Consider the following 15,065-nt stretch of genomic DNA (forward strand, 5'->3'; position numbering starts at 1 on the left):
CAAGTGATCACTATTTACAAGCAACAATTTAGCTTAAACAAATTTATGTAAATCGTCGATTGTATAATATATCAGTATATATAATGCATATCGCATGATTATGCGCGATAACTTTTCTTTCATATATTATTATATTTGCATAATATATATTTATGTCAATTATATCACATATTTGCTTTTCTTGATTCTCAAAAATTTCTCAGAAGTAACTAATCAACGTCGTCATCAAATAGTTTCAAACTTTCAATCATTTTCAAGAAGACTCATTTAATTGACTTTTCTCTTCAGGTAGTCCAGAATCCAGACAACCAAACTGGAATTATCAGATTAATTTAAAAAATTCTTTTTTTTTGTTTCTTAATATAAAAACGTAAGAAAGCGAACAAATATTTAACTTAAATTTGTGACGATAAGTATATGAAAGATTTTAGATTTGTGTCATTGATACCTTCTGTGCTGGGTGACTGTATGATCGTTATGTTTTCCCCTCTGCCATCCCGAGCGATTTCGGAGGTCCGATAATATCCAAGCACGTTTCTTCTCGCTTCGGAAAGTGAACAAATCTCTCGTAAATCCGTCTTCATTATTCGTCTGGCCTCTGATTTGCGCTCGAAGGGTGACATCAGTATCAGATGCCGCTTCGATGATGTCCGAACTGAGACTTGAAAAAAAATCAATTATGTTATTATTATTCTACATTAGTAAATGCGTATATCTAGAATTTACATTACGTATATGATTCACGAATCGAAAAGAGCTTTACTTAAAGCTTTTTTATATGCTATGTCTTATTTGCATTATATAATATTATATTCCTATTTTATCTATTCACCATTTGTATCGATTTTATCTCCTGATGCACCCTTACATATGTTTTTCGATTCCTTCGGTGGTCTGTCAGTCAAGGCAGATAAGCTTCTCGAAGCTATGGCTGGTTGTTGATTATCATTACACGATGATCCGCGAAAGACGTTCGGCAGAGATTTACCTTTCGGTTTCAACAGGGTGATTTGCGGAAAGCAAGAACCTGACAGTGAATTATTATATTTTAAAATGTTATTTTTATCGGAGAAATATTAAACAAAGCGCTCCTTTTCCATACACATCTCCAACATACATTTCATGTCGAATTTACTCTTTTTTTCTGGACGTTCTCTGGAAGGACTGCATTGTCCATGTCCCGAACATCTCTGTCCATCGAGGCAATCTTGGTCCTCGGAAGATACCAAACGCCTCTCACCTGCTGTACTATTTCTATATTGCTCCATCGCTTGACGTTCCAATTCCTGTAATATAATAATATATCTATTAATGTGAGATACTCCATTTTGTAGGAAAAATAAATGAAAGTTAAATGAAAATAAATGCAAAAAAAGTGTTTCTGCACGAAATTAAATATCTTCATCAAAATTGAGAAAGAGATTGGATCCTTTTTTATTTTAAAATACTCTCTATAGAGAATCCATAATTTTACACAATTCTTAAATTTCTATCAATTCTTTCTGACAAGTCAGTTGTGAGTCATCTATTTTTTTCGCAGACTATTTAATTACCACGAGGTAAATATTCAAGCAAGTTACCTGGTATTTGAGGGCCAGCGACTCTTCCGAGTTTCTGTACTGTTCCATCGCTTGTTGCTCGAGTTCGTCGTATCTAAAGTAATTGGAAAAAAATATAATTACCGATGATCAATTTAAATTTTCAAGCTAAGTCGACAAAGCTTTATTACACCTTTTCTCGAAGACGTTCTCCAGGATTCCTCCGCTCGAGGCGTTCGCCAGGACGTCTCTGTAAAGCGGCCGTTTAGTCCTCCTGTTCCTCTCTTCGGCATCCGAGGTTCTACATCTCGAGCTGTCGCCGCCGAAAATTTTATTTCTTGATCTCGAACTCTCGGACGGTCTTTGTTGATTCTCAACGGCGGTTCTCCAGCTGGTGCCGGCTCCTCTGCAACATTCGTACTTCTCCTCGAAGCTGCGCAATTCGGATACCAATGCGTTCACGGTCACGACCTCCTTTGACCCCTTCGTGCCACGATCCTTGTCGAACCACTGCACTTGCATGTTGCGACTGGAAGACTGATTGTGAGAAGTTCTCAGATTCTGCTTGGAGGACTCCAGGAGGAAGGGTTGTTGAGCTGTGTTCTTCGAACGTCGCGTCTTGATGTTATTTTTCGTCAACAGTATGAGGTTGTTGAAGTCGACCCCCTGACTTTTTCGCTTTGACGTCGGTTCCTGGTACAACTCCATTGGTCGTTGATACACGGGTATGGATGTCGTCGGATTCGGTTGGGTGTAGGGCAAAAATTTCTCGTATATCTGGAAATTGTACAATTAATACGCGACTTCGTCAGGATCTTTTTATACTTCTTTTTCTTTATATTTATTATATATATTATCTATATAATTTTTAAAATATTTTTTATACTCATTTTTGCATTACTTATAATTATTTTTTATATTTTTATTTTTATATATTTATAAAAGTGTATAAGAAATTTTCTAGTCGGCGTAAATTTAATATCACGAGTTGATTAATTCTAACAGCGCACATATTCAAAAGACATTCAGAGGATATCCAGAAGATGTTAGGGGTTGTTAGGGAATTTAAGATATAACTAATAATTATTGTGATAATTAATAATTTTTTGATACAATAATGAATTATTTTGATTGAAAAAATACCTGCAAAGGACGGTGAACGATCGCAGCGTCGTGAATCGATCGCAAGGACGTGCAGATCGGCAGAGGTGACGAAGAAGACGCTGTTAATTGTAACTGCACCGGTGGTGCGATCCTTTGGATCCATTCCTGGGGTGAACGGAACGTGTTGCTTTCGGTCGCTGGTAGGATAGACATTCTGGTGTTCTAGATATAGAGAAATCGCAAAAAATTAAATTAATCTGATACGAGATTTTATATCCTTGTAGACCCTTCGTTTACCGGAAAAACGCTCGTCGCGATCTCGTGTTGCGGTCTATTGTAAGGAAATAGATCGGTCTGATAATTTCTGTCATTCAAGGACGGAAAGTAACGAATCTGACAAGCCCTGCGATTCTTATCGCTATTATTCATGCTGTAGGCTGTTATCGAAGGTAAATTCGATTTTGGGAAGAATTCTGGCACCTCGGCGCTTAAAATCGGAAGTGATGGAGGTGGCGGTGGTGGTTGAGCTGATGATTGCAACATCCTTCTCTGATACTCTGATCTCAGAAGCAGAGGTTGATACTGCAAGGTGCAGTAAAATTGTTGTTGATGATTCTGGACGGTTGGCTGCGTTTGTCGCGCGATTCGCTGATGATTTTGCTGGTGTTGCTGTTGCGGTTGATGGAGCTTTTCAGAGTTCCATATATTGCGCACAGCATCGCTCCCGATTCGAGACTCCAGTTGCATCTCTGCGGCGGTTTCGATGATGTATCGACGATGACGGGCGAACATTTCGATCGACTTCTCAGGTGGTCCTGACATTGCAGTTTAATTATGTATAATTATATATAAGTTTTTATTGATTACTTATTTTATTTTATATATGTAATAAAGGTAATTTAACTGGATATAATTATATATATATATATATATATTATAAATTTTTATTTAAATATTTTTATTATATAATTTAAAATATGATAACTAGGAGATAACTAGGAGTGAAATTATATAATTTCTACTGCTTCTTCTTCTACTTAAGGATGATTTATATGGTTGTGAATTTTAAAAATATTGCTTACCATTATGGGTTTTCGATTTATGAATTGAAAGTAATTCATCATGTAATCCAACTTTTTTGTTCTTCTTCGGACTAATTTTTTGACGTCGCTTTTTCGAGCCTTCGTTCCAATTTGATTGGAGACTCGAGCAAACAGCTTCATTTTCCTTTTTCACGACGTTACACTTCGGTATTGCTGAGCTTTGCATATTGAACATACTATTAATGTGAGATATAAAAAATCTAGTCGCAATTAATCAATATTTCGTACATTTATATACATATACAATTTTCATCTTGTGATATAAAACTCGAATTTCGCGTTGAGAAATATTATATTAATTATAATTTATATATACTTCTCTCTCCAATTAATTTCTTAAATTCATTATTATATATATTATTCTTATTTTTTATTATCCACTTGTAAATTATTATATCGTATAGATAATATTAGAAATGATAATTAATTTCGATATTTTTATCTCTGAGAATTTCTCGTTCGTGGAAAGAGGGAAAGGAAGAAGAAGAGAAGAAGGAAGAGTTTATCTCAATTATAAATTCATTATTTATTTATTATTCTTATTTTGATTATCCCCTTATTAATTATTACCGTAGATAATACTATCATCAAATAATAATTAATTTCAATATTTTTATCTCTGAGAATTTCTCGCGGGCGGAAAAGGAGGACGGAGGGAGAAGAAAAAAAGGTTTTGCGAGATGCATAAGGATAATACGGAAATGCCGAGGCGAACTAACGGTTCCCGATGCGATCGCGTGCAGTTCGGTGAGATTAACCGGGCGAAGTGTTCTTGAACTTCAGGAAGCATCCACGGTTCCACAGGCTCCATGGTAGTTGATGAACGGAAGTGACGAGGCCCGCTACCCGACGATTTACCGTCGTCCGGCCTGTACATTCCCTCGTGCCGCTCGTCGTATTCATAATTACCGTATTTCGCCAAGCGCGATTCAGAGATGACGTCTCGGACGAGTCTCGGACGATGATAATCACTATTTTCTTGGTACTTCGCGATTACCTCGCAACTCTGACATTAACGATAAGTTATCATTATGCCAGAATAGATTTCTCCTCCTTTTATCCCGAAGGTCTCAAGTATTATGGTAGTTTTTTCACCTTCAATCATTCGACGGTATTTTTTATTATTTTATACGATATGTGTTTGAAGTATTTGTCAACTTCATTAATGAAGATAATTGTCGAATAATTTCTCAATTTTATTAAATGAAGAAGATATACCGATATTTTTCTCATCTTCGATATATATATATATAAACAGCATGTAAAAAATTTACTCAGACAATTTCTTTTTTAATATACAAAATATATTTGAAATATTTGTCAATTTAGAAGATATACTTATATTGTTCTTCTTTTTGATATATATAATTAAGCTGTGTAGAAAATTTACTGAGACTAATTTTTTAATACACAAAATGTCATCAAATGATGAAATAATAGGGGTCAATGTTGGTAAAAAAATATGGGTACTTTCGATATTTATGCGATACTCGAAAGAGCGTATCTGTGTTGCGCGTCTCACTTGAATCCAGAGGGAATGATTTAACTTTCGGAAGGGATCCTCGGGATCGTAAGTCCAGACCTTGTCGGCGATCAGAGAGATATTTGCGTAGGCGCTATTCAGGAGCTCGTCGTCGTATGACGAAAATGGAGATATCATTATCTGTACATTATTAACCGATCGATCAGGTAATCCGATAGTCCGACACGAGAGGCCAATAAACTTTTGCGTTACAAGTCTCGTGTGTTCCGCTCACAAATCGATCGAGAATATTTCAGTTTCAAATTAATAAATGCAATAAATAATAGGAATAAATAATAATTAGCGATTAATATTAATATACGCAGTGAAATCGGGTTTGACAACAGTATTGGAGTAAGAGATGAAGATCGAAGATATAGCTTGTTCACGATTTATCGACGTAGTATTAGATAGTGAACTTTCTTCAGGCGCCTTTAAAACCAACAACTTTAATTATATTTAAATTTGATAATTTGTAATTGGACGCAGTTATGCAATTTTTTCGATTTCGAGATTTTTATTGCCAATTGTGCCTGAATGTATCAGACATAATTTGCAATAAAAATCTTGAAATAAAAAAAATTCCAATTAAAAAAAGTATTTTTTTTCGAAATTATATATGATATATTGAAAAATGGAAAATAATTATTTAGGCTACGAAAACGAACTTTCGAAGCAACTTGATGATATCAGAAAGAGGACTGAAGAGAGAGGATAAATGAAGATATACACGGCAGGTTTTACAAATTTGTCGTCTATTACGAATTATGGTCGGTGATGATAAAGTAGCACGCATTCGCACCTTTTTGTACAAATAACTCACACGCGACAATTTTATTTACAGGGTGAGACAGATCGCGGACAGACCTGTGTCATAATTTACAACGTAAACGTACCAAGCGAGTCGCTTACTTTTGCAAAATTGCAAAAATTAGCGAAAGAGGAAAAAATATCAGTCTGGTAGAGTCTGCGATAATAAGCAGGTACTCTCAGGAACGCTTCGACGGCGCCGCGTTATTGTTTCTCTAACGAATACGAATTATTGAGCACGAATCGGACATGACGACATTACATTATCCAATGTAATCCCGTCAACGATAAGTTCCGTTATCTTTACGATTCGAGTAGTATCGGTAATAGCGAAGTGATTATTCCTTATAACGAGGGAAGACAAACTCTCTCTCTCTTCCTCTTCGGCAGCGAATGGCTAAAAGTGGCTATACTTAAAAAAATTATAAATTTTACAAGTCCCGGAATCAGATATTAAAATTATTACAACTTCGATGAATTTAATTTCGATTTATAAAAAAATTTTACATTATAATGGTGTTAATTTATCGAAATTGAAACTCATCGAATTAGCATTCCTATTTATAAAAATGCAATACACAAGAAATTCATAATTATCACTAATCACTAATTTTTTATTATATTTTTATCTTTTATTTATCTTTTTATTTTATTATTATATTATATTAAGTAAATTTTTTAAATATAATTATAAAATATGGCTCATATTTAATTATATGTAATAAAAATATAATTAAGAATAATATATATAAAGTATATATATTTACTGCAATAGTCTCAAGTATTTTCTCGTGTTACAATCTCAATAAATAGGGGAACGTAATAGTTTTAATATCTGATTTAAATATTATTGTGAGGTAAGAGCGCTTATATACACATACACATGCATACATTTAGCCATTCAACCAATAATTACGACGTGTGCAATTGTATCGAGTGTATATATCTGGCACGGCTGTTTAGGATTTATGTGTACAGAAGTCGCTAGTTAATTAGATTACCTCGATACTTAATCGCACATTTTCCACCTCATAATTAAAACATTAACATTCAACGTAAATTCGTGTTTCATATTTAATATTGCGTACGAAATGCATCGTTCGAAATGCATAAAATATTAATGTTTCCGTGCGAATTGAGCATCAATATTAATTAATAATTAATTAATTAATAATTTAATCAAAATTAATATTATTATCAATATTAAATAATATTAATTTTAATCTTAATTGCAATCAATATTAATTACTATCGCAAGAGAAGTTTTGTGCAGTTCGACCGATTGTGTAATCGAGGGATAGGAATTTCGCCAGCGAGTCATTTTTTGATTAAAAACGTGTGTCATTCAATATTTACAACAATTCAAAATAAAGAGTACGATCAAAAATAACGAGTCTTTTTCTCTCTCTTTCTTCGAGAAAAAGTACACTTTATGGCAAGATGATCGCGCGAATATTTATTGACGCGGCACCTCGCTGCAACGATTATAAATGTTGCAACGATTTTGTTCACCAACAACACTTAGAACCTACACGTTTTAAAAATCGACACTTTGTTCTTAAACGCGTTCTCGCAATGACTCGAGATCACGATCATCCAAAGCTTCGATGCTGTGGACATCGCGATTCATATATACTATATTGTTATACAAATGTTCAACTAGTCAACAATTCGACAACATTTCTACATCGTAGATTTCGCATGTTTTTCAGGAAAGGAGAATCTTTACAACTTCTCCCTTCTCCGAAACAATTTTTAATATCATTAAACTATCAATCAGTTCACTAATAATAAATTGTCTTGGCACCATCCCATAGGATTATTTCAAACGTATTCCTCGGACGGTTTGGGGATATTCGCCGGTAATCTAGGTACTCGGCTGGTGCTGTCCGGCAATTCGGCGATGTCGATGAAGACGCCGACGAGGCTCTCGAAGTTGGGTCTCCAGTTGAGCAGGTAGTCCCAGCTAAGGGCGTCCTCGGCAGCGGTGGTGATAGTAGTGGTGGTTGTGTTCGTGGTAGTAGGCGAACCATTGCTGGCATGGTTGCCGTAGAGGAGACCACCCATGTGGGTCGACAGATCGTCGTCCGAGGCGACCAGAGTGCTGAGGGAGCCGCGAAACGAGCTGTCGAAACCGTCATAGTTGCCCACAACATTTGGTGGCAACGGCGGCTTCGACTGGGACGATTCGACATTGCTCCTGCTGCCCTGGGGTCCACTACCCTCGTCGTCCTGCTTGGCGAACAGGTTGTCGGATCGCTTGTCACCTACCAGCGAGCCGTTATCGTATTCGATCTCGGAGCACGTGAAGCTATCGTTGCCGCTCTCGTCGGTGGTCGAAGAGTTTCGTCGCTCGAGTCTCTCCGCGGGTGGCGTATGACGTCGATGATGGTGCAAGGGTCCGTGAGCGGGTGGACCCCTCGCCTCGCTGGACGAGCTCACGGCGTCCAGGGTGGAGACCAGACTGGATGTTCTTGGACGAGAATTCAGTCGTTCAATCTCCTCCGCGGTAAGACCCATCGGACCTGATGACACGTTGTTCACCGAATTCTCATTGTTGGACTGTGGAGCCTTCCTGCTGGCGGTCGAGCCCGACAGCTGACTCATGATGGGCGAGTTCAGGCTCCTCTCGCTGTTCGAATTCAACGCGTCTTTGCCGACGCCGCCGGAGGAGGACGTAGTGGCCAGCAACGCGCTTTGCAGCGGCTTTCCGCTGATATCGTGAAGTGTAAGAATCCGCGGTTGTTGTGCGGATAACTCACTGCTGGGCGATAATCTCGCCAATGGGGTACTCTGGAGGAGTTTCGGCGCCGGTCCAGGTGGTTGATTCACGTTGGGGGGCGGCATAGCTCGCGGTGGAAAAGGTCCGGTATGGCGGTGTTGCTGCCCCGTGTGCTTATGATGATTGCTATAATTACCTGCATGGATAATTGCTATTTAAATTAATTGCATAACACATTTCTTAATATATAAAAATTGAAGCTATTAAAAAATTGACATACATTTTTGTGTAACAAATTATTGAAAGCTTATTGTTAGATTTGTATCACTTTTTATATCTTAAGAAAAAAAATATTTTATTCGCTATTGTGATTGTAAAAAATAAAACTAATTACGCGATTTTCTCTTACCTAGAGGAGGCGGAGTGGCTTTGTACTTTCTCATACCATCGCGATAGCCTTTATAATGATATACAATGTCGATGTCGCTGGGCGCGATCGAGCTGGCGTTCTCCAAGTCGTAGTGCTCCGGGATGTCGGGTTCCGGGTTATGCTCGTGCGAGTGCAGGGAGGTCTGAGTTGGGGGTGGCAGCGGTGGATGTTCGTCCCGAATTGGCGGTGACTTGGTAACCTCTCGCTCGATGATGTCAGGTCGTTGCGGTCGATGCTCAGTTGTAGCGTTGATCTCGCGCTCCTTGTATTTTTTAGAGATTAGCTCGGGCCCCATGTGGCCAACGCCACGCAAGTCCGACGTGTCAGAGATGTAGGTGTTCTCGTGTCGGGACATGAGATTGTCGTTTCCGGCTCCGACCAGCGAATTTCCGGTCATGATGGCGTTCGTGTTTTTGTTGACGACCGACGGCGCCGACTTTTCCTTATTCTGTCGACGCAGTCGGAATACTATGAAGCTCACCAGCATAGCGATCAGCAGAATGACGAAGAAAACGATGACCAAAGTGATGCCGATACTGAGAGGATCCGCGGTAGCAGCCGCGTTGATGCCGATAGGTCCTCTACAGCCGATGCTCACTTTGCCGTGATACAGTACATCTTTGAAGATAGAACCGGAACCGTTGAAAGGCTGCACCTCGTTGTTGATAGTAAAGTTAGCTAGACAACCCTCGAAACCCCTAGCGTCAGCGCTATGAGCGTAATAGAGATCCCGGTTGACTCCGCCGATTGACAAGACAGACAAGTAGGGATCGAGAAAGTCGTGGACACCCGCCGAATCCAACTCGTCACCTGTCACGACACCGTCAACCAACAATCTTAATCCTCCAGTATAAGCGTGGAGAGTCAGATTATGCCAGTGTCCATCGGCGAGCCCGCGCTCGATGTTGATTGACATGTTGACCGGCGAGCCGAGCAGAGAAGTGTAAATCAATTGACCATTATGAAGCTGAAGAATAAAATAATCAATTGAGTGACAAGATAAAATTGGATTCTATCTATTTACTTCTTTACATTTAATAATATTATTCATGTTATTAATTTATATTATATTCCGAGAAAATCAAGAGAAATAGATCAAGAAATTATTATAGAAGAAATGACAGTTAATAAAAATTTCTTGAGAATTGAGTGTTGCTAAAATACAAATGTTTTTAATATTAAAAGATGCGTTTTAATATGTCTTACCTCGACGGATGTAAAATGCTTATTAGTCGCGACGTATATCAAGATACCGTCAGGTTTCACGGTTCTGAACATCAGACCGATCGTCTTCAATGGAGAAGAGTTTGGTAAGCTCGTGGTATCGCGTCTAACGCGATTCGTATGCCATATTGTCGAGCCACCATAGAGATACTCCAACAATTGCATTCTTTTATGTTTCTGTGAAATCTATGGGTGAACAATAATGTTATTACTACAATGTATTAATAATGTTACAATACATTTGACGTTTAGTTTGTCATCACATTTGTCATATTATTAAATAATGCATATTATTACAATATTTATAATTATATGATTTTATATTTATTTAATAAAATTATTTATTTATAAAATTTATTTAAATTTATATATAAAAATTATAATTTAAATGTCTACTTATTTGTACCTTAAACTCAATAAATCCTCCCTCGCTCAACGTGACGGATTCCAAGGCGTTATGACAGTTGGGCGCTGTCAGGGATCCGCATTGACATATCACTTGGTGCCATTTATCGTAACATCGCGCACCCGCACCACAGACAGAAATGGTGTCCTTCTCGTCCCTTAGACAAGGACTTCGCTGCGATCTGGCGCATGTGGACTTCACGCCGCGAGACGCGAGCGGATTCGTCAGATTCAGAGCCCTTCCGTTTATCGCCGCCGAATGAATGCAACCCACAAAATCGTCAGAATGCACCTGGCCAGGACGTTCCAGCACAGGATCGGCGTTCTCCAGACCACCCAGTAAAAGAGGATTGTTGTTGAAGTTCAAAGTCCTGTAAATACATCCAATCATCAAGATTACAAATAAATTAATTCTATTGGTGTAAAATACAATTAAATATTATATAATCTAGAAAAATGTTTTTAAATGCCATTGGAGATATAATATTCTTAATAATTTTAAATAATCAAATTTGTATAACTTCATAATTGTTTTACAATCTTTATCAGTGAAGAATCACAAAGAATACTAACCCGGTCAGACCCACATCGGCCGCATAACAGGTACCATCACCAGGTTTACAATCGTCGCAAATATCGCCGTGTTCCTTACAAACAGACACGCTGAGCGAGACGACCCTGCCGTTTCTGGTGGCGGTGACTTTGCGCCACTCGCCGTCCGATACCGGCTTCTCGGTCTTAATGGTGATAGTGGTGATTGCGCTTCTGGCACCGCCGTACGAGAAGACTACCCGACCGTCAATCAGCTCCAACACAACAAAGTCCGAGCGGCCGCCCGTCTGCGGCGCGTAATTGTACAGCAATAAAGCGTCCGGCTTTGTGGTGGCGAATATGATGGTGATGTCGTTCGTGTTGGAGTCCAGAGCTGGGAACATCATGTACGATAGCTCGTCGAAGCCGAAGGTCGAGCTCTCGCAATGTCGACCATAGCGACCTTCGGGACAGCTGCATCGATATCTGCACGCGAAAATTTTATATATTATTTTTTTTTAATTATAAAAAGTAGTCAATTAAACGATATATTCTAAAAATTATATTATTTCTTTTTTTTTGTATAAAATGTTCTCTTTAGTCTTTGAAGAATAAAGTTTTATGTGCGTGCTTGTTAATGTAACTAAAATATTTTATATAATTGAAGAATCAACGTACCCAGGTTTCTCTCCCACGCACAAACCACCGTACAAGCAAGGATTCGGTCGACAAGAGTCGGTGACTGCCTCACAATGATTTCCCCTGTAGCCCGCTCGGCAGAGACAGAAAAAGCTGAAGCTGTCTGGGCTGTTTCTGCACGATCCGCCGTTCCGACAGGGACTGCTGGCACACGCGTCGCCTCTTTCGAGCTCACACAGCTTGCCGTCGCGATCCATGGGACAAGTACATTGGAAATCGTATCCGAAACGCCGGCATTGTCCTCCCTAAAGAAGAAGTTTAATTAATTAATGTGAAAATCTTCAATTCTGTCACGTACGTTAAATTCTATTCTATATTTTCTGGTGAAATGGTAAATTTTGATCAGTACTCACCAGCAAGCAGGGATTCGGCGAACATGGGTCTTGCCTTTTCTCGCATTTGTCGCCGGTGAAGCCGTCCCGACACTTGCAGACCATCTCGTGCATCATCCTGGGTGATGTCAGGATCAGCGCCTGGCTGTCGGTGATTCTGGCATCGTCGTATATGGCCAATCGATCGCTGCAGCTGCCACCGTTCTCGCATGGCATGTTCTTGCACGGGGAATAACTGATGGTGAAGGTGCTATCTTCGAGTAGCGTCTGGATTTGATCCCGAATGCGCATCAACAGATCGGACACTTCGTACTTTGTACGGTATCCTGAAGAATGTGAACAAAATAAGGTTATCACTTTCTTATATCTGTGCAAATTAATAATATGATTAATGCCAAAGATACAAGTATAATGAAATATATAAATATTTTTAAATTGTAAATACCACAACTTTATGTTTATTTATATTATATGATTAATATATATAACTGATGTTTTTATATTTTTTTTTATATTATATTAAAGTATATATAAATAACATTTGTAGCTTACCTTGAAGAGATTCCACTGCCAAGTGGACATTCACATCATGTCCTTTCTCACCGATGCTGAAAATGGTGATTGTGTCACCGACTTCGATCTTCTCCTGCAGAAGACCCAGAAGTGCTCGGTAATATTGACTGAGAAAGTCTTTTGCAGTCAGTTTGGAAATGTGCAAGATTACGCTGTTCTCGATTGTGGCATTTGAAAAGAGCAGAAATTCGATCGTGACCTTGGAGATCACGTCTGGATGTCGTCCGTCGTTGCCGGAGACGCTCAGCGAGTAGCCAATTTCTGTGCAAACATAATTAATATATCAGTAAAAAGATATTCAAAGATACAGATTCACTGTTCAAGAAATCAATATGATAAGATACCTAAAACCTTGTTAATTTATTGATTAAAATTTGCTGAAAATATTTATTAAAAAATTAATAGTATTTTTAAAAAATAAGAAAGCATAGATTTTGTTGCTATGTTGAAAGTTCTTTTTGAATTTATAAATACGTACCTGGTGTAATCTTGTTAGTGTGCAGATCGCAGGCGGTGGGGATGCTGAGTACCCGCGAATTCGAACCCTGAACTATCTTACAAGAGTAAGTCCCGGTGATGTCCGGGTCATTTGGATGCACGTCAGCGATCTTTCCCAGAGGTGTCCTACCGTTGAACGAGTGCACGATCACGTGTACCGATCTCGAGGAGGACGGGCTATCATTCTGATCGGTGACAATCACGGTGACAGTGTGCTCGCTCTTCATTCGCGGTACGCCCGAGTCCTCCACCTCAATCTACACACAAGATAAATACTCAGTTTAAGAGAGAAGCAATAATATATTTAAAATTATGTATCATTACTATTTAAGTATACCGACCATGAGATCCAGTTGCGGCATCGTTTCCCTGTCGAGACTCTTGGTGGTTCTCAGCACGCCAGAGTGCTTGTCCAGGATGACCATGTCGCTTTGCCTTCCGCCGATCAGTTTGTATGTGAAGGGCGCGCCGTTGGGAGGCAGATCGGGATCAGTCGCGCTCAAGGTCATCACACTGGTACCGGCTGGTTCATTCTCGCTGACGTAACCGATTATCTCTGGCGGGTCAAAGACCGGTCCGTTATCATTCACGTCCAGCAGCTCGATGTGCACCATTGTGGTGCCGGTTTGAGGTGGCGAACCGGTGTCGATCGCGCCGATTGTCAGGTCGTAAACAGGCACGGTCTCGCGATCCAGCTGCTTTGCCGTCTCGATGTCGCCGGTCTGCGGATCGACCTTGAATGCCTGGCCGTGATTGCCGCCGATGATGGAGTACGAGAACTGATTGTTCTGGGGTCTAATGTCCTTGTCGACCGCGCGAACGGTGACGACGCGGGTTCCGTGGACGACGCCCTCCGACACGCTCGCATCGTAAAAATCCTTAAGAAACTCGGGTGGGTCGTTGCCGTCCTGAATGGAGATGATCACCTGGGCCTCGTCGGTGTCGTTGCCGCGTATACCGCCGCCGTTCTTCGCCATTACCGTAAGCACCACGCGATTCTGCGTCTCGCGATCCAGGCGACGCGATACCCGAATCACCCCGCTTTCCGAGCCGATGGAGAAGCCGCGATCGTTAGACGAGCCCACGAAGAGATAGTACACGCGACCGTCCTCGCCCGAGTCCTGATCAGTCGCCTGGACCAGACCTACCGAAGTGCCGACGTCGGCGCTTTCTGACACATCCATATGGAATACTGGTTGAATGAACTTTGGATAAAACTCGTTCACGCTGGTGATGTGGACAATCACGGTTGTAAAACCAACCATCTGCGGATTCGAGTCCGGATTGACCGCGACAATGTCGAGGCTGTACTCCTTCACCTCCTCGTAATCGAAGCTGATTTCTGATGTGATCTCGCCGGTTTCTTCGCGAATGCGGAAGTGATCCTTCCCGCTGCCGCCGAGAATTTTATACTGCACTACAGCGTACTTGGGAGAGTCGATGTCCTGAGCGACTACCTGCAAGTGCATAGAAAATATGTAAATTACATCTTCAATAGAATTAAAGAGGAATATTATAGTACACGTAAATATTTTTTTAATTGCTAAAAAATACTAGAAAAAATATCAGATTCA

General features: G+C 39.7%; 2 protein-coding genes across 2 annotated transcripts in view; both read right to left on the minus strand.

The window, feature by feature from the left end:
* Window positions 1-45: 45 nt before the first annotated feature.
* LOC114929296 (uncharacterized) lies at window positions 46-5,806 on the minus strand. Its single transcript, XM_085480082.1, has 11 exons — window positions 5,268-5,806; window positions 4,465-4,751; window positions 3,725-3,921; window positions 2,940-3,457; window positions 2,682-2,864; window positions 1,732-2,315; window positions 1,581-1,653; window positions 1,118-1,286; window positions 833-1,027; window positions 449-661; window positions 46-313 (listed from the first exon to the last, which is right to left on the minus strand). Exons 1-11 carry the CDS (start codon window positions 5,403-5,405, stop codon window positions 285-287), a joined length of 2,586 nt encoding a protein of 861 aa, XP_085336208.1. The 5' UTR covers window positions 5,406-5,806; the 3' UTR covers window positions 46-284.
* A 199-nt stretch (window positions 5,807-6,005) lies between these two features.
* The window catches only part of ft (cadherin-related tumor suppressor fat), a 30,951-nt gene continuing 21,891 nt past the window's right edge, over window positions 6,006-15,065 (minus strand). Inside the window, exons 13-22 of the mRNA XM_029300585.2 lie at window positions 13,833-14,948; window positions 13,472-13,748; window positions 12,973-13,254; window positions 12,442-12,746; window positions 12,068-12,333; window positions 11,432-11,875; window positions 10,860-11,229; window positions 10,436-10,639; window positions 9,209-10,196; window positions 6,006-8,995 (exon numbers count right to left, since the gene is read on the minus strand). Of these exons, the coding sequence (XP_029156418.2) occupies window positions 7,902-8,995; window positions 9,209-10,196; window positions 10,436-10,639; window positions 10,860-11,229; window positions 11,432-11,875; window positions 12,068-12,333; window positions 12,442-12,746; window positions 12,973-13,254; window positions 13,472-13,748; window positions 13,833-14,948 (5,346 nt within the window). The 3' untranslated portion in view covers window positions 6,006-7,901. The remainder of the gene's footprint in view (window positions 8,996-9,208; window positions 10,197-10,435; window positions 10,640-10,859; window positions 11,230-11,431; window positions 11,876-12,067; window positions 12,334-12,441; window positions 12,747-12,972; window positions 13,255-13,471; window positions 13,749-13,832; window positions 14,949-15,065) is intronic.

This window comes from Nylanderia fulva, unplaced genomic scaffold (assembly GCF_048542155.1).
Source record: "Nylanderia fulva isolate GAGA-0341 unplaced genomic scaffold, ASM4854215v1 Scaffold14, whole genome shotgun sequence".
Lineage (NCBI taxonomy): Eukaryota > Metazoa > Arthropoda > Insecta > Hymenoptera > Formicidae > Nylanderia > Nylanderia fulva.